Below are 20749 nucleotides of genomic sequence, written 5' to 3' on the forward strand. Positions count from 1 at the left end.
GGAACAGTTATGACATTGGACAGTCAGCCATCTTTGGCTGTCCAGATATGATGGGAATTGTAGTTTTGCATCAGCTAGATTGCCACGAGTTTGACACCTGTGCATTAGGTGGTTGGCCTCACCGACATTAGGGTGGGTTCCCGAGCGTAAAATTTCAGACGGATTCCATAGCTCATCCCCGTTCACGGCCGCGCCTCTCCGCCAGTGCCATAGACACCATTCTATGCACGGGCAGATTCCGCATTCAGCCAAAAGAATTGACATGTCAATCCACCTGCCTATAGAATGGAGTCTATGGAGCCGGCAGAAAGGCGCGCGGCCGTGAACGGGTACGAGCTACGGAATTAGTCGGAAATGTTCCGCTTGGGTTCCTTAGTGTGAACCCACCCTCAGTGTGTTCATTTGCAATACACTAATATGTATGAGCTGAAATACATCTCCAGGGATTTTTTAAAATATTATTTTTACTTCTGTATCCCTTTAACACACGCCATGAGAATTCCTTACGGCAGAAAACACAACGAATCGTTAGCTCCGAGACTTGACAGAAAGGTATTGACAAGAAGAAAGAACTGTCATAACAAGGCTGACGTCCCGTCATATATTCTCCCTGCTCAAAGCCTTGGGATGATGCTTCAGCACCAGTTGTTTTAGATGCTTTATTACTCTTTTCAATACCGTTAATTTGCTTTCATGTCTTAACATATGTTTAGCTCCAAGCAATGAAAACGACTGAACTCTGAACAAAGGCGGCTGAACTGAAAGGCATAAACAATAACACAGGCACTGTATATTACGGACACGGCTGCATCTATATTGCAGCATTACTGGACTGCAAGATTTAAAGGGGTACTCCGGCGAAAATCTTTTTCTTTCAAATTGACTGGTTTCATAAAGTTATATAGATTTGTAATGTACTTCTATTTAAAAATCTCAACTCTTTCAGTACTTATCAGCTGCTGTATGTCCTGCAGGAAATGGCGTATTCTTTCCAGTCTGACACAGTGCTCTCTGCTGCCACCTCTGTCCATGTCAGGAACTGTCCAGAGCAGAAGCAAATCCCCTGTCCTGACGTGGACAAAGCTTGCAGCAGAGAGCACTGTCTCAGACTGGGAAAATACACCACTTCCTGCAGGACATACAGCAGCTGATAAGTACTGGGAGACTGGGGATTTTTGAGTAAAAGTAAATTACATATCTATATAACTTTCTGAAACCAGCTAATTTAAAAGAAAAATATTTTTGCCAGAGTATCCCCTTAAAGGGGGGGGGGGGGGGTAAATAGGCTCCCTTGTAATTTATAAAAAACATAAACTATAAGAGCACAGGGTACTTGCCGAGGATTTAGATCTCAGATCTCAGGCTGTGACATGGCATTGGGGTTCACTGCTTTAGTGCACCCTTCTGGCACTTATAGAGGAAAGCTAAGCGATGTCTGTGGATTTAGAGATGTATTTTGGTGTCATCATCTAAAGTGACCAGCAGATGGCGCCAGATGTAGATATATCTATGGCAGCACTTCTTATTTTGGATCTATCAGTGATGAATGTAACAAAATTATCTTTTTTCCCCATAGATTCCTTTGGGAACCCCGTACCTCCCGGTGACCAAGTAAGCCTGGCCCAGCAGATATCAGATGTGGTGAAGCAGCCAGCCTTTATTGCAGGGATCGGAGCTGCTTGCTGGATCATCCTGATGGTGTTCAGCATCTGGTTATACCGCCATCGCAAGAAACGCAGCGGACTTAACAGCACCTATGCTGGAATACGGAAAGGTATCCAGAACCTATGAAAAATGATAATATATTTAAAATACCACACACAGCCTGAGGACAGGGGTGGCGCTGTTTAAAAAAAAAAAAAAAAAAAGCTGTTTTTTTTTCCCCAGTGAAAATGCTTTAATGCTGAACAAGACCTAATATCTAAGTAGATTGAAGAGCCCATACTTCTTCTGATGTACTTATCCAGTATATTAATACTACTGTATATTTAATCACTTCTGCTATATTGGTTATATTGCAATACAAGGACACGGACACAGTATTTGCAATGCTGGGATGTGATACAAAACCCTTGTTCAGGTGTATACCACAGCTGCAGGTATACACATATATTGTGACCCCAGGCCCTCCGACCACAATGAACCCCCCCCCCCCCCCCTTCCTCCCCCTACTTGACGTGTCCTTGTGAATATAAATTGCCTCTTTATTATAGAATAAATTGAAAGCCCCTCTTTATGTTGGCCTCTTACTATGGGGGTGGTGTAGGGGGCATTGTTTATGTTGTAGTTTTATTGTTTGTATAACGTATCCAAAAAACAAAGACTAGAATGGAAATATTAAATTAGGGTACAGATTGCTAGAGATCAAGGACGGCCTATATACTGGGACAAAGCCAGGGCCAAGGCTGAGCGGGATGAACAGACGGAGCCTGAAGAAGTCATAAGGCTGGATTCCCACGCTGTATTATACGTATATCACAGGGCAGGAACACCTTGAGGATTGTTATGTTGTGCTGGTGTGCTTTAGATATGGTTTTACTGGGAAGATTTGGGTTGATGCTTAGGGTGTTATTACACAGCCCGAGGGGGTCTGATAATACCTGTAATGATCACCGATCTGCTGGATCAGCGCTCGTTTACTGGGCCTATTACACGGCCTTATAATCGTTTAACAAGAGCTGCATGGACATCGTTACCGATGTCCTTGCAGCCCTTGCTTAAACAGCATACATTACCTATCCATGGTCCAGGGCTCCTCTTGCGCTCTGCTTCTCACCGGGTCCCGCATGCTCCAGCTTCAGAGCGGCCTGTCTCAGTGGACAGGCCGCTCAGCCAAACAGTGGCCGCAGCAGTCTAAGACAGGCCGCTCTGAAGCTGGAGCGGACAGGAACCGGGCAGAAGCAGAGTGCAAGAGGAGCCCTGGACCATGGACAGATAATGTATGCACTTTACAAATCATCAGCCGCCGGCCGCGCACTGCTATTACACGTAGCGATGTGCGGTCGGTGCCCGACAATTATAGGTCCAAACCTATATCAACGATCATCCAATGATCGTTGTCATTGGCTGATCATTGTGTTTATTACACAGAACGATAATCGGCTGGATAGGGCAGATTCGGCCAATTATCGTTCCGTGTAATAGAACCCTTAGTAACAGCTTATTGTCATGTCCTGTAGCATGCATGCAGGGAATGGAGAAGTATACTCCCTATTAGGGCTCCATACAATGCAAAATTATAATATCATTTATATATAAAGAACATTTCAACCAGGACTGTAGAAAGTAGATGGAAGTGATCTATGTAATGTCGGTTCAGGATCCTGTAGTCCAGGCTGGGATGAGGGTTTACTGACAAATATAAACTACTAACTATTGTCAAAGCATGGCTGAGGCGTAACATGCCTGTACTACAATGCGTAAGTAAGCAAACAGATTCAATTACAAGGCTAATTACTAAATATTACACCCCCATCAAAAGTTAAAGGGTTTATCCAGAATGAGAAAAACATAGCCACTTTCTTCAAGAAACAGCGCCACTCTTGACTCTAGTTTGGGTGTGGTATTGGGTGTGAATGGAGTTGAACTGTAATACCGCACACAACCTGAGGACATGGGTGGCGCTGTTTTTGCAAGAAAGTAGCTGTGCTTTTTTCTCATTCTGTATATATATATATATATATTTATTTATTATTGGCAAGGAACTTTTTTTTTCACCGTAATGCTGCTGTTTTACACATAGGCAATCCAATAAATCTGTGAACTCCTAGTTTTATATACTCACATGAGCTCCGAACTCTATACCCCATGATGTATCTACTACCTATAATTGAGTCCGGGTTCTGAATCGGAGCCTATTCCCTGTTATTTATCCCTTGTACCTGTTCACTCCCTTGTAATCTGCCATAGAGCAGAGGACGCCGGCAGTACGGCCGCCACGCTCCCTATTGATTAGGATAAGATTTATAACCACCACAAACAACCCTCTTAAGCAGCGTCTTACCTCCATTATTCATATAAGAAATAAAAATTGAACTAACAATTAATTGCCGGCGAGGCTCGCATACTTTGAAAAGCACTCCGACTGCAATCACCAGGCCGCCGCCTGTCCCCCGCCTGGCCGCTTGCCTACCTCTGATTTACCGTATGTGCCTGGATATGTACTAATTTGAGATGTGCACTTTCTTCCTTTAGCTTAATAACCTTTTTTGTTGTTTTTTTTTTATTTTTTATTTTGATTTTTCAGTCCCGTCTTTTACCTTCACACCGACAGGTATATAAAGTATTTGCACTTTCTTTCTTTTTGTCTGTCTTGCATGTGCTCTATAGTGATATGCTTTCGGTATACTGTCCAATATTCTGGGGTTTGCTGCACTGGAAATGCGAGGAGTATTGGAGAGGAATCTGATTGGTTTTCTATGCAATAAATAGTTATGTATGCTCTGAGTGCCCTCTGGGGTTTGGGGTTTATAGGCCACTGTTTTGCATTAAAGGGGTACTCCTGTGGGGGGGGGGATGGTGTCAGAAAGTTATATAGATTTAGATTTTCTTGTATTTAAAAATCTCAATTCTTCCAGTACTTATCAGCTGCTGTATGTCCTGCAGAAAGTGGTGTATTCTTTGTAGTCTGACACAGTGCTCTCTGCTGCCACCTCTGCAAATGTCAAGAAGTGTCCAGAGCAGCAGCAAATCCCCATAGAAAACTTCTACTGCTCTGGACAATTCCTGTCACGAACAGAGGTGGCAGCAGAGAGCACTGTGTCAGACTACAAAAAATACACCACTTCCTGCAAGACATACAGCAGCTGATAAGTACCGGAAGAGTTGAGATATTTAAACAGTAAATTAAATTACAAATCTAATATAACTTTCTGACACCAGTTTTTTTAACACAGAGAACCCCTTTAACACAGAACAGTGGCCTATAAACCCCAAATCCCATAGAGGCACTCAGGGCATAAATAACTATTTATTGCATAGAAATTTACAGATCTGCATAACTTTCTGATACTAGTTGATTTGGGGGGTATTGCTGGAGTTCCCCTTTAAACAGCTATAGCTCCATTTTTAAAGCCAAGCATTTTCTTTATATGCCCTTAAAATAAATGGTACCATAGGACCCTTAAAATAAATGTCCGCAACCATAGGACCCTCCTAAACACTTCCCCTAGGGGTTGTATAATCTTTTTGGTGCACACAATCAAAGATGCATCTAATGAAAAAACTAATGGGCCAACAGCTCTTAAAGATATATGGCCCATGGTCCTATGTATGGCCGCCACCTCTGCAAAAGACAGGAACTGTCCAGAGCAGTAGCAAACCCCCCACATTAAAAAAAATCTCCAGTATTCCAGTACTTATCAGCTGCTTTTTGTCCTGCAGGAAGTGGTGTATTCTCTCCAGTCTGACACAGTGCTCTCTGCTGCCACCTCTGTCCATGTCAGGAACTGTCCAGAACAGTAGCAAATCCACACACAAAACCTCTCCTGCTCTCCAGAATAGAAAGAATACCCCACTTCCTGCAGGAAATAGCAGCTGATTTTAATTTAATTTTTTTTTAAATAGAAAGTAAATTACAAATCTCTGGCACTTTCTGGCACCAGTTGATTTAAAAGCATTTTTTTTCCCTGAACTACCCCTTTAAAATAATGCCACCAAATATTTCAATAAAATTGCTCAAATCAAGAACATTTTGGCAGCTTATAATATTTAGATTTTAGTTTTTTTTTCCTCCGGCTGAGAATGACATATGATCACCTCGGTAAGTCCCTAGACATTACCACAATGGCCCTTTAAATAGGGCGCACTTTCTTCTGAAGAAATATGATTGCCTTGCACTTTGCATACCTGCGCACCTGTACACAGATTTCTGAAAAGAAATTGCAATTTTCAGTCAGGTATTTAGAAGAAAAATGAGATTTTTCAATACCCTCCCTTTGCTAAGACTGCATTTTGTGATTGCGGCCTAGCATCTCTGGTGGCGGAGCCGCCGCACTTCATTGGCAATACCTCAGTGACAGATTTAACACTGCCTCTTAAGTTTTAATCCTGTTATTGTAATCACTGTGAGCAGTTATCTCTGCTTTGCAGGCTGCCAGCTTGGAATTCTTCTAAAGGGCCCCCGATTTGACGTCTTTCAAACATATTCCTAGTCAGAAGAAGCATAGCTGTAGACTCCATCAGCATTTTCCGTGCAGCTAATCCCTTTTAACTCTTTGCTGGAATGCAATGCTATTTTCTAATATCTGACCTGGGTGGGGGTGGTGGGGGGATGCTACTGCATGCAGATAACCTACAATGAAATTGTACTGTTCTAATGGGAAAACCGAACAGATGATATGAGATGAATTCCGATGATTACTTTTTATTCAAATTCAAAAATAATTGAAATGGATCCATTTGTGTGACTGAAGGTGGGTGAAGGGGTTTAGGTTCGGGAATAGATCCCAGAATCCGCTGTGTTCATGTTAATCCGGTTTGATTGGAATTATTCTCATCTTACTTTGCCCGACCACCTCACTGCAGGTACCACACACCGTCTTCACGGGTTCCTAATGGTTACAGGGCCCATCTTGAGGATAATCTCCATAATAAAATGCTTTGTTCTGCCGTAATGACTCTGTGATATCATTGCTGGTCCCTCTTGAAGTACAGCCTTGGACGAGGCGTAGAGTAACTTGTGTAGAGAGGGAGGACATGTTGCTTTTTGTACATGGAAATATCTCGAGGCTACAATGACATGCTTTATTTTATGTTTTACATAAAGAAGTCAGGCTTAGATCCAGGATTTATTGTAGTAAATGCTCCCATTCACATCACGGTCATTTACTGGGGCCTGTGCCATACTATAGAGCAGGGATCGGGAACCTTCGGCCCTCCAGCTGCTGCAAAACTACAATTCCCATCATGCCTGGACAGCCGAAGCTTTAGCTTCGGCTGTCCATGCATGGTGGGGATTGTAGTTTTGCAACAGCTGGAGGGCCAAAGGTCCCCATCCCTGCTATACAGTCATGTTGTGCAGATTAGTAACAAGGATCCATACTTCACAGCTTGTGCCGTTAGGTATTTTTACCTAAAAACATTGACTTAAAGGGGTACTCCAGAGGAAAAAAAAATATTTCTAATTGATTGGTGTCATAAACAATTATACAGATGTAAATTACTTCTGTTAAAAAAACAAACTTGTCTTTCAGTACTTATCAGCAGATGTATGCCCTGCAGGAAGTGGTGTATTCTTTCCAGTCTGACACAGTGCTCTCTGCTGCCACCTCTGTCCATTTAAGACACTGTCTAAAGCAGGAGAAAATCCTTTTAGCAAGGATTGACTGCTCTGTGCAGTTCCTGACATGGACAGAGGTGGCAGCAGAGAGCACTGTGTCAGACTGGAAACAATACACCACTTCCTGCAGGGCATACATCAGCTGATAAGTACTGGAATGCTTGATTTTCTTTAATAGAAGTAATTTACACATCTATATAACTTTCTGACACTAGTTAATTGGATTTTTTTTCCCCTACAGGTTACTTCTTTAAAGGGAATCTGTCACATTGAAAGCAGTCTGTAGGTGGCATGTTCTTAATCAGAAGTACTGAGATTTATATTCATATTTGTAGGAAAAAAATTAATGTAATTTGCCATTTATTCACCTTACCTCATACTGGGCTTAGGAGTCCGGTGGGCGTTCTTCCTTGATTGTGCATACAAAATAACTGTCAGTCATTTATTAGGACCACCCCCTGGACTCTTACTTCTAGAATGAGCTGAAGTTTACAGAAATAAAAGCAACACTGAATCTTACCCCACATATATGGATATACGTCTGCTCAGCTCCTCTTGCTGTATAAAATAATATAATGCCTACAATATTAATAGGATAGGTCCCCTTTAAGAGGAGCATGCACTGTATGACAGTACAAAAAGTAATTTCCCTAAGTCCCCAAAACTTCTGCTTTAATCTGCCTTGGGCATCGGCTATAGCACTTCCCTTTAATGTTAACCACAGAAATTTATGATACCTGTAGTTGACTTTATAACTAGACCTATAAACTTGCATTCATTTTTTTTTTGCTTAATAATGGACATTGCCTATCTGCCATAAATCAGGCCTTACCAGCATTTACAAGGCTGGACACATAGTGAGAATAAACATGTCATACATTCATCATATATTCAGGAGCTTGCCACTCTATAGATAGGGGCCTCAAGCCTATGGAAAGAGACAGTTCATACTTATATAGAGAATAAGTGTATGTAGAGACTAAGGGCTACTTATCTGGCGGTGTTAAAGGGGTTATCCAATGCTACAAAAACATGGCCACTTTCTTTCAGAGACAACACGACTCTTGTCTCCAGTTAAGGTGTGGTTTGCAATTAAGCTCCATTCCCTTAAATGGAACTGGAGACAAGAGGGATGCTGTCTCTGGAATAAAGTGGCCATGTTTTTGTAGCGCTGGATAACCCCCTTAAAGGAGGAGTCAGGTGAAAATTTTTATTAAAGTATTGTATTGCGCCCGAAAAGTTATACGAATCACCAATATGCACTTATTACGGGAAATGCTTATAAAGTGCTACTGCATCATGGCTTCACTTCCTGGATAAAATGGTGATGTCACGACCCGACTCCCAGAGTTGTGCGGGCTGTGGCTGCTGAAGAGCATGATGGCAGAGGAATGCTCAGTGTCCCCCCAGTGCCCTGTGTCCCTCAGTGTCCCCCTGCCATCATCCTCTCCAGCAGCCACAGCCCGCACAGCTTTGGTAGTCGGATTGTGACATCACCATGTTATCCAGGAAGTGACATCACCATGTTATCTAGGAAGTGACATCACCATGTTATCCAGGAAGTGAAGCCTTGATGCAGTAGTAAGTGCAGGGAAAAAAACACTTTATGAGCATTTCCCGTAATAAGTGTATATTGGTAATTTGTATAACTTTTGGTGGGTAATACAATACTTTAATCACAAATTTTGCCGGACTTCTCCTTTAATAGGAAATATATCACCATCTGAAAAATTTCTGAGTGTTTCCAATCAATGAGAGCTTTAAATATCTGCATGAAGGTCTACACCAAAATCCTACATGGTACATTCTGCTTGGATTTGTAGATTTGTGAAAAGTGTAAAGTGAAACTGGCTCAGTTTCCCCTAGCAACCAATCAGATTCCACCTTCCATTCCTCACAGACTCTTTGGGAAATGAAAGGTGGAATCTGATTGGTTTCTAGGGGCAACTGAGCCAGTTTCACTTTACACCATTAATATCCCCCTATATTCATGTGACTAAACACTAAGAATGCAAGGTTCATATTAATAAAAATAGATATAATATACCGTACTTAGATAGAGGGAGAAAGAAAGAGAGAAAGATAGATAATAAATTAATAGATAGATAGGAGATAGATAAAAGATAGATACAGTATTCTATATCCTAATTGAAGAACCAAGTTCTCCTATTTTTGGAGACATTCTTGACAATCTTCCAAGCCGTCCTTGAGCAGAACAAGCTATCCATTATGCTAAAAATGACACCCTAGAATCCCAGCGATCAATCTCACATCAAAACAAGTTGTCATATCCCTGGCCTCAGTCCTTCATCTTTAAGATTTATCCCTCCTGTTATCAGGTGCATAGAAAAGAATAGATTCCGAGGGGAAATGACACACTAAATATATTAAATACATTGTCCATGAGCATCTGCTGATTGACCAAACACTGTGAGTAACGCGGACGCCTCTTATCCATCTTATTGCTGCATCTTCATCGCTAACATTTTTATTTTTGTTTTGCCTTTAGTGGCGTACCAGCGCGGCGGGGAGGCTGTGAGCAGCGCGGGAAGGTGAGAAAATATATATTTCCTGACAAAAAAAATGTACATCTTCTGTCATTCTGTTTTTATAGTGAACAATGAGCTGCAGGCTCTGTTTTATACCGAGAGGCTTAAATCTTGCGTTTATGTCTCCTCTGAAGAAGCGTCCTGCGTGGGGCGCTCATATATTATTTATTCTTTTTTTTCAGCATATACCTTGCATAATTAAGTGATGCGAGCAGCGTGTCGCCGATTGTATCTGTCAGAAAACATGTGTTTATTAACCAGACTGGATATTGAGTGTTGGGCAGTGTAGTATTATCATGTGCGACCACCAGAGGGAGCACTCTAGCCAAGAAAAAAAAAAGCACAATTCTATTAGGTTAATGATTTCTTCTAACCCGTAAACGTGTCTAGGAAAATATTTAGAGACCTAAACTAATAGTATTACGCTTACTATTTCATTTGTGATCTCATATTTTGATATATTATATTGCACTTTAAATTGTATTTGGATAAACTGCGATATTAAAGGGCAAAGTGTCTCCTGTTTGCATCTAACCTCCGTCAGCCATTCCTTCATATTTCACCGTGATTGAAACTACATGATTTCTGCCCTTTGGTAGAACATTTTACAGACAAATGTTACCTGAGCTGTTATATCGAAATGCTGTTATTTATAAGTGGGGGGGTGAATTGGAGCTTTAGTGAACACATCAAATCATTTTAGAATAAAGGTATCCATGCTGGGAGCTGCTATTGTGAATGGATGCCCTTTGACTCCCTTTTAAATATATATCTATAGAGATACATATAATATGTTACCAAAATCATACACAGCCTATGTAAATTGTCCCTATAATGTATGATTAAAAAACTACCTGCTGCAAGCTCCTAATGGAAGATGTCTCTATAGTGCCACCCTGTGGATGTAAAAGGTACTGCAGCAGGTTATGTTTATCCCAGGGGTCCCAAAGCTTTAGCTTAGGCTGTCCAGGCATGATGGGAGTTGTAGTTTTGCAACAGCTGGAGAGCCATAGTTCCCTACCCCTGCTTTATGCTAATTTTATGCTTTTATGCAAGTGGTAAAGTATTCATCTAGAAGTTGGAATATTTACTGATTGATTTATGTTCATGCTTTCAATGCTCACCCATGGATTATTCTTCTATTTAATTGCTTATTTGTTTTGCATTGCAGACCAGGGCTGTTAAATATTGCAGAGCCTGCAACTCAGCCATGGCTTGCGGATACCTGGCCAAACACAGGCAGCAACCACAATGAATGTCCTATTAACTGCTGCACATCAGGGAACGGAAGCAGTGACAATAATCTGGCCACCTACAGCCGACCAGGTAGGATGCAGAAAATGTACTATGGTAACTGTAATACCACACACTACCTAAGGACAAGTGGGGCGCTGTTTTTGGAAGAAAGCAGCAATGTTGTTACAATCCTGGATAACTGGTTTACTGCATAGTTATCTGTATCAATTATCAATACATAATGATCTATCAATTATCTATTTTCATATTCCTTATTTGGGGAATTTGGGGTTAATAGAGGGCAGTCCTCTAGTCAGGATCTTCATCTCTCGGCCTCAATAAAGAACATTTACATAGATTGTCTATCACTCTGGAGGACCTGTCCTGTATTGCTCAGGCAACTCATTCATTTCAATGGGCAATAATGGGTAATACTTAATGTCCCCTGTGGGGGCACTGCAGAGAAACTGAGCACTTAGTGCCAGGTTTCCCCACAGATTACAGCTGATCTTTGGAGTTTTACAAAGGGGATAGTTTGTAATCATTTTATTGCCAGGTAACCTTACTAACATCTAGAGATTGTCCAGATAGGGAAAATCCCTTTAAGTGATATTGAAAACTTATTCTGCTAGGATGTTATCAATTCACTCAGCTCTTATATCCACTTTAGGGAAAGCCGGCTGACATTATAACATGGATGGTGTTATTGTTGTTATTGAGATCTGCCAGAATTCCAGATAGATCATCTTTATGATGTCAGTGTGGAGAATACAGCATTCCATGATTAGGAAGTGTTAAGTTATTCCTCCACCTCCATCTTATATACTGTTGGGGCCTTTATTTACTTTATTAGATTTAGAGGGCCCTTGTAACCTGAAATAATCAATCCCACATGATAGTCCATATGTGCCCTTCCAGCTAGTAATGGAGACCTCTCATCTTAGGATTCCAGTCTTTTCACCATTGGTCAAAGTCTGGATATAGAAATAAGGCAAAATGTACCGTATTGGGTTATTCCATGAATCTTAAACATTCTAAAAGTCCCAAAAAGTTGTAAATAGGAGCTTTAAAGCAGGGATGGGCAAACTTCGTCCCTTGCTTTGTCTAGGCCTAATCGAAATTTTAGTTTTACAACAGTTGGAGGGCTAAGGGTTCCCCTGTGCAGTGTCTCTAGCATATAAAAATACCTCTATCTGTTATGTTGCTCCTCGGTGTCCCCTATTTGTGACACTGACAATTATTACCCCTAGGGGGCAGTCTGTAAAGAGAATCAGTCTCCTTCCTCCTCTGGAGCTGACTATTTTTAAACCCAGGAAAATGTACTCAAAGGTCAGGAGTCGTCTTATACCCTGGGTGTCGTCTTATAGGGCGGGTGCTGAAAAACGTCTGAACTGAACTGTAGAATCAGCGGTCACCACATACTTTGTGTGTGTGTGTGTGTGTGGGGGGGTAAAAAAATGGCTGCATCCCCGCCGTATGTCGCGACCATATGAGGGGCAGAGCAAGCTGCAACGTCCGAGACATACAGTAGAGTGGTGCTGTGCCTAGAAAAACACACATCTGTCACCGGTCTGGCCCAACCTTATATCCTACTGCTATTGCTGTACCGCTTTCTCTGCCTCTCAGATCTTGCTGAAGTCTGATGTTTATTAATTTTTATTTGTCCTACGTTGGAAAAGGGGTAGTATTATACAGTATGTCCCAAACTGTATAGTGTAAATGGAGAAGTTGGGGGTCATCTTATATGCTGGAAAATACAGTGAAAAGAGAGAGAGAGAGAACAATAAAGACTGAGTAGCTCTCTATAGAGTTCATTATAGTAGTCAAAATGTACAGCTTCACAATCCCATGGCTATACTGTCATGTTACTGCAGCGACTCTGGTCTTTCCATGATAGGCAGCATAGAAATCCATTTCTAGTAGCTGCTCTGTAGCGGATTGCTATGCAGAGACTGTGAAGAGAGTAACTGAGCATGTGTGTCCTCTAGCCATCAGCACAGTAGGTGGACGTGCATGTTGTTATACACTTTGAACAGCTAGGTGGCGCCATACTATGTAAGTAAAAGTTACAGCCTTTCATTGGATAATTCATACATATTGTGTAAATAGCAAGCATTGTTATTGTTTATTGCCTATATACAGAACATGGTATATAACGTTTGGACAACTTTAACATTTAAATCAAAAGGAAGGACATTTGTTAGTTAACTTAGGCATTTAGAAAAGATGAATTTCAGCCTGGAAAAAATCCTTGGAGATTGTCCTGAGCTGTAATTTTCAAGGTATTTGCTATACGCTATGTCTATTGTCCCCAACATTTTGTTTGGATTAAACCTTTAGAAGCTAGACATTCAGACAGTGTTAAATCCCGACCCTTATTCCCAGAAGTAGCTACTTATACAGCAGAATAGCTCATTCACATGTTGTCAGAGCGGAGTGGTTTACAAGCAGCCATTGTTTTAGTGAGCATGTCTTTATGTTGCCTTCCATGCAGAGCACAGTCCCCTATCCTTCGCTGATAAGCTTTAATAGGGACAAAACAGGCTTCTTATAGCTGGCGTCTAGTTCATACCAAGCTCATGCTTTATACAACCCATAAAGAATATTGTACAGTCAATATATACAGTTTATTTGCATGAATGTCCAGCATAGAACTCTTCTTTCTAAATTTGTACTTAAAATTTCTTTTCCCTGCAAGCAATAATATAGGTGCTTACTACATATTGTTATGGTCCTATTAGATGGCCTGATCAATAATGTAAACATGAGCCAATCTGTTAGATCGGTGCTCGTTTACTGAGCCTATTACACAGCTCGATAATCTTCTAGCAAGGGCTGCACAGACATCATTAGCGATGTCCGTGCAGCCCTTCCCCCTAAACTTCTAATACATTAACTCTCCACGCTCCCAGTCTTCACTTGCTGTCTGCTAGCTTCCTAGAGCATCGGCTGCAGCTTCAAAGCTGCCTGTCTGAGCTGAGTCCAGAACAGTGATTGGCTGAGCGGCCTGTAAGCTCAGAGACCACTCCGAAGCTGCAAGTGCAACTGAAGACCAGAGTCGTTGAGAGGTAATGAATTAACAGTTTGTGCATTGGCGGCTGATGAATTTGTTGTCAGACCATTTGACACAATCAGCCGATGATCGTTGTCATTGGCTGATCGTTGTCAATTATCTCTGAGTTTAGTAGGGCCCTCACAGCTGTCACTTTTTTAGTACAGAAGGAAGCTCTTTTTTTTCTAATAAGATCATTTACAAAGTGTTTTTTTTTATAAGCAACCAACAGAAAGAAAAAGCCAGAATTGTGAAAATAAATAAAAAATGTGCATCCTAATAGAACAATTATATACAATCATTCTTTAATCTACAAGTTTAAAACTTTCACTGTATACAGAAACATTCAAAATGAAAAGACCATGCTACATCACCCGCACATTCCGTCAGCAAAATACAGACTTCCTTAGGAATGCAGTGTAGACCCGCCTCAGCCAGTGATTGGCTGAGCAGGCATTTCCTTGTATGGAAACACAACCAGGAAATACAAAAGAACAGGGACTCTGGCTTTATTGGATTGGCAACAGCAGGGAACTGGGAAGGTAAGTATTAAAGATGAGTGGCCCCAAGAGCAGGACACAACAGAAAGTACACACAGGAGAAGGGATAGTAATTGGTTGGCACAAGTTTTTGTTTAGCTGTAACCTATTGATCAGAAATTAAAATTAAAGTGTCTAGCTATACTCAGTGCTTGCCTGTTACTTTGTAGCATCTATAGTCGAGGGCTGAAATCCTAGGTTTAATAAAGCCTCTCATATTCTTTGATTTTTCTCACTGAATGTCCCCTTTAGCAACATTGTTCTCGAAAGCGATGTTGGTGCCAGAAATTGTAAATGCACAGCACATCGTTTATGGCGGCACATAATATTTTACGTGAACCACCACAGAAAAATTACATGAAAGAATGTTAATCTGAATCAGACACATAAAGAACGTTTTATATCACTTGCCGAGATTTAATTGTGTCTAATCAGCAAGAAGGGACCTAAAAATGCCCAGGTTCTATATTTCCAGGCCCACACCTGTCTATGATTAGGACTTGGACACTATGAACTTGCCACGTCTGGTACGGGTTTAGGCTGCAGTAAAATCCAGTCTTGTAAGACTCTTAATGGCTCCAGTTTTCATATGTAAAATGATATTGGAGTCTATGTGTTAATGCTAATTACTATTTAAAACCAGTGGTTGATTCATAATAGATCTCATAGTCTATAAATTACATTTGTTATGCCAGGGAAAGGTTATTGTTGGCCCTTCCACATTTCTCCAAATTCTTACTCCTTCAAAAACATTTATTTGAGTTGGATTTACTGAACAAAACCTTGTATTGGATAAGGTTAAGGGATGGTACAGCAATATATTATTTTTACTTCTTAAAGTGGCTGGGATGGGCTGAATAAAATAAATAACAAAACAACTGTACTGTTATGGTTGTTCTTCCAGTACCCTTTCAGTTCTGCTGCCATAATTCAAGTCAATGGTCACTTAGGATACTATTACATGGGCCGAATACGGCCTGAGGATTTTAGTATAGGAGCGCCCATCTGCTAGATCAGAGCTTGTTTAATGGACCTGTTAGACGGCCGACAATTGGGCAGTAAGGACTGCATGAGCATCGTTAGCGATATCCATGCAGCCCTTGCCTAAACACCTGACGCCTTACCTCTCCCCGCTCCTGGTCTTCTCTCCTGTGCTCCGCAGATTCCCGGTCCTGGTAGCGATGCGTGTTCGGCGTCCAACAATTTTAGGTCCAAAGCTAAATCAACGATCAGCCGCTGATCTTTGTCATCGGCTAATCGTTGTCTCTATCACACTGAGTGATAATTACTGACTATCGCTTCATGTAATAGGGCCCTTAGTCAATCAATGTCTATTAGCTAGGGCATTCTTAGATGGAGCAATCAGATCGGCGGTCATTTATAGAGCTTGTTGTAAAACTGGATCATCAGGCAGGGAGAGCAGCATGAACGGTCGCACTTGTGCAACCCTTTGCCGCCATCACTCGTCCGCTGCATATCCCCTATTATGCAGGGAGATGTGCAGTTGTTGAGTGATGATTTTTTTGACTCGTCAAAACAACCCAATCAGCCCAATGAACGAGTAGTTGCCCATTTGTTGGCTGATTTCTGGGCCTATTACTATGTCGCGAGGCCTATCATCTTAAGTCAATCACTGGCTGAGGCTGGTCACCACTGTTTCTACTGACTAGAAATATGGCTACTTTTCTTTGTGAAACTTCACGAGAAAGTAGTAAGCAGTGGGGGTCACGCACTGGGGGAGGAACAATGGCAAATGAGTATTTTTTTTTTTTTTCCTTTTTAATGTCAGTATTCCAACCTGGAAGTAATAATACATCGCTGGATAACCAATATAGGAATTGTATGAATGGAGTGCCAGTTGAATGTGCATTCTTCCATACAGGTCAGCCTATGCAGCTGCTGTAGGCTTCCGGACTATCCCATGTTTGTCTTCTTTCCATTTCAGTGGGTGGTCAGAGATGTGACCTCCAAAGTACTTTTTTAATACTAATATTTTATTTATTTCTTGTCTCCAAACCAGCCGATTGCATAGCAAACTACAACAACCAGTTGGACAACAAACAGACTAACCTGATGGTACCCGAGTCGGGTGTTTACAGTGACGTGGATATAAGCAACAAAATCAACGAGATGAAAACCTTCAATAGCCCAAATCTAAAAGACGGTCGATTTGTCTCTGGGGCCGGCCAGCCCACCCCTTATGCCACCACTCAACTTATTCAGTCAAATATCAGCAACAACATCAACTCGTCCAGCGGGGACGTAGAGGAGAAGCACTGGAAGCCATCTACTCAACATAAACCCGATGTGGCCCCGATGCAGTACAACATTATGGAGCAAAATAAAATCAACAAAGGTGATAAAAATTTCCCTACCCCATACACAGCGAGAACTAACCTTACCGTGACTGAGAGAGTAGAATATTTTATGTGATTTCAGGACAAAGATTCTCTTATATTTTTTTTTTAGATACACTTACTGCAAGAATGGAATGTTTTTGAGTAAATTTGTTACAAAAGTATATGAATGGGGGCATCAATGTTGCATGGGAACCTGTTCATCTAAAAGGGAAAACAATGAAGTCGGAACTAGTTCCAAAACTGACTATATGTCAGATACTATACAAGGGGTTAAAGAGAGGAAAGTAGCCATCCGATTCTGTTGGTCTGAGTATTTACTATGCTCTAGTTTTCATGACATGACTATGTTGTCGTTATTGCTAAATAGTAGACAATACTACATAACTATGTGTTGTAGAGAAAATGAAAAAGCCCCACTCACTATTTGTTGTGCTCCAATCATTATTCCACTGTAAAAAACATCAGACACAGTAAGGACAAAACTTTCGGCAGACGCCAGGCAGGTATGGTTACAGCCTGTTTCACGCTCTCGCACTTCAGCGGACGTGAGGGGTGGTCCGTAGAAGCGTGAGTGCGAATTTTTCATTTTCCCTACAACACATTGATTTGCAAGTCTATTCTGTGAAGCCGGCACCACTAGTCCCCATTCCCAGCCGAGCTTCCATGCCATGCGTTTTTTGTAGTGCCAACCTACCTGACTTTGTAATACTACATAACTAAATATATCATGGACAAAATCTTAATATCATTAAAATATTATGGGGAACACTCATGTTGTATTTTTCTTTCAGGACATACAGTAAAGGTTTCTAGCAGTACTAAAGCTATTGGCCTTTGTGATTTGCTAACCTTCTACCATCAACTGGTTGGCTTATATTTTTTCAGCGAAACTACAATTCCCATGAATCCTATCAAGCTTTGTCTGTGCAGGCATGATGGGAATTTTAGTTTTGCAGCAGTTGGAGGGCCACAAGTTTGATGCCTGTAATCTTAAAGGGAAACTATCAGCAAATTAGACAAATCTACCCAGGTTAGATTCCTCATGCTATAACATTCTCCAAAGTAGGGGGATCCAGATTATTATGTGAAATAGTTCTCTTCTTTAGTACAAAGACAACACTTCCTGTGATCAGCTTCTGCCAGTCAGAATTATCATTGATATGGACCGGAAGCAGCCAGATGTCTATATGAATATAAATGCATTTTTTTTTGTTGTGACCGGAGAGACACTGTATGACATTATGTCATCTTATGATGTCACCAGTTGTGACTGCACATTTCTGATTGGGTGGCATGACACTTTGTCATTACATCATTAGGCTATGTTCACACAACATCAAAAATGGAGAAAAGGCAGCCGATTTTGCTATTTACAAAAACGCCAGTTTTTGCTGCGATTAAACTGACTGCAATGGCAATGCATTGAATTCAATGGGAAGACGGACGTCCAATGTGCACAGTGTATTGAATAACGGATGTTTTTACCGCGGACGTCAAAATAATGAACATGATCATTATTTTCGGACGTCTTTTGCAAACAACGGACGTCATTTTAAACTGAGCTCAAAAAACGTTGTGTGAACATAGCCTTGTGGTTCACTGGTTTTATGTGAACTCCTCACTTTCATTAAATAGGTACTCCGGCATAAAAAAATTACGTTTTCATATCAAGCAGTGTCAGAAAGATATATAGATTTGTAAATTACTTCTATTTAAAAATATCAAGTCTTCCAGTACATATCAGTTGTGGTATGTTCTGCAGGAAGTGGTGTATTCTTGCCAGTCTGATATGGTGCTCAGTTTTCCTTCTGTGTCCTTGGCAGGAATGCTCCAGAACAGCAAAACTCCTATTGAGCACTGTGTCAGACTGGAAGAATGCACCACTTCCTGCAGGACATCAAGCAGCTAATAAGTACTGGAAGACTAGAGATTTTTTAAATAGAAATAATTTACAAATCTGTATAACTTTCTGCCACTTGTTGAATTTAAACAATAAATATTGGAGTACACCTTTCAACATCAATTGGGTGTAAGCCAAGAGCATGTTGCAAAAGCTTTTTTTTAGTCACTTGTTCTATATTTAACACAATGTACATGAGGTTGTTGCTTAAAAAACTTTAAATTCCCATCTGTGCGGCTGGAGAACTCTGCGCTTGCCACTTCTGATTATTACTTTTATTGGAAGGTGAAGTCTTCTGGGGATCTTGGGCTTAGATCTTTTTAATAAGAAGCACAGCTTTTCCCAATCTCCCACGACTTGCGCAGAACCGTCAAACTACTATACATGTAAATGGAGGAGATCGAGATTAACAGTGTCAAAAAGTTAATTAGCAGGCGGCTAACCTTTGCAACTGAATTTAGTGCCGCAAATAATAAACCACAGATGAAATAAAATCAAATAAAAGAAAATTAATATGGCCAGATTTGATCTAAATGTTATAGCGGGTGAGGGATTGGGTGAGGAAAGAGGAGATATTTAATTCATGAGGGGGATTCTGTACAATCGCTGCACGCTCAACCTCTGATGGAACACAGATCACTATCGGAACCTTCCTGTATTCTGCATGGGTAATTGTGGAGACATCAACACTTATCAATAATAATAATAATAATAATAATAATAATAATATCATCAATCTGTCTCTACAAGGTTCTGTTTTATTGTTTTCTTTAATAACAAAACAAATGGTGGAAAGATCGATCTTTTATTGATTTGAAATAGATGAATAGATATGATAGATAGATAGATAGATAGATAGGAGATAGATAGATAGATAGATAGGAGATAGATAGATAGATAGATAGGAGATAGATAGATAGATAGATAGATAGATAGATAGATAGATAGATAGGAGATAGATAGATAGATAGATAGATAGATAGATAGATAGATAGATAGACAGATAGATAGATATAAGAAAGAAAAAGCAAGCAGCACTGCTTAAGTAGAGGTTGGGTGCCAGCGGTCAGGTTACCGAAACGTCGTGTTGTTTGGAGTGCTGTGTTACAATGAATAAATAAATCACTGAACTTTTTTCACCTTGACCTTGTGAGTGCCGTGGACTATCTTGCTGCTAGATAGATAGCTAGATAGATAGATAGATAGATAGATAGATAGATAGATAGATAGATAGATAGGAGATAGATACATGATAGATAGATAGATAGATAGATAGATAGATAGATAGATAGATAGATTGTAGTTAAAAAGCTACAATCAGTCGACAGGCATGAGGTCTTTTAACATGTTGATGGTCTGCTGTTTGTCGCTCTGAGCAATAGGAGCAATTGCAGCTGATAGCCGATGACCTCAATGGGTAGCCCAAACAAACTATGGAGTTTTCGGGCAGCCCCTCCACTGCTCCCACTTGTTGTCTGTGCATGTAACAGCACAGACAGTGAGCGGTGAACGAGGGGGAAGTAGGTGCTGAACTTTGCTGCTTGCTTCCCCCTCATTATTGTGCTGTGTAGTACGGCCTTAGGGATTCGTATTGCTGTCCTCTACACAATGGCAGATAAGAAGACGATAACTATGGCAGATCTTTACATGTATTAAGTAATATAAATACAGTAGATAGATGGATTAAGAGACTAATTATTGGATGAATGGATAGATAGATAGATAGATAGATAGATAGATAGATAGATAGATAGATAGATAATAGATAGATAGATAGATAGATAATAGCTATAACATAGATAGATAGATAGATAGATAGATAGATAGATAGAGT

At 40.7% G+C, this 20749-nt stretch overlaps 1 protein-coding gene across 4 annotated transcripts in view; it reads left to right on the forward strand.

Moving 5' to 3' along the window:
* Positions 1 to 20749, forward strand: part of ROBO1 (roundabout guidance receptor 1) — a 314224-nt gene that overhangs the window by 265047 nt on the left and 28428 nt on the right. For 3 of the 4 annotated variants that reach the window (XM_069945645.1, XM_069945648.1, XM_069945647.1), the window contains 5 exons: positions 1577 to 1774; positions 4247 to 4273; positions 9789 to 9831; positions 11000 to 11154; positions 16676 to 17011. In XM_069945645.1, the coding sequence (XP_069801746.1) occupies positions 1577 to 1774; positions 4247 to 4273; positions 9789 to 9831; positions 11000 to 11154; positions 16676 to 17011 (759 nt within the window). The remainder of the gene's footprint in view (positions 1 to 1576; positions 1775 to 4246; positions 4274 to 9788; positions 9832 to 10999; positions 11155 to 16675; positions 17012 to 20749) is intronic. The other variant, XM_069945646.1, reaches the window with a different exon arrangement.

Source organism: Dendropsophus ebraccatus, chromosome 11 (genome assembly GCF_027789765.1).
Source record: "Dendropsophus ebraccatus isolate aDenEbr1 chromosome 11, aDenEbr1.pat, whole genome shotgun sequence".
In the NCBI taxonomy this organism is placed as follows: Eukaryota; Metazoa; Chordata; class Amphibia; order Anura; family Hylidae; genus Dendropsophus; species Dendropsophus ebraccatus.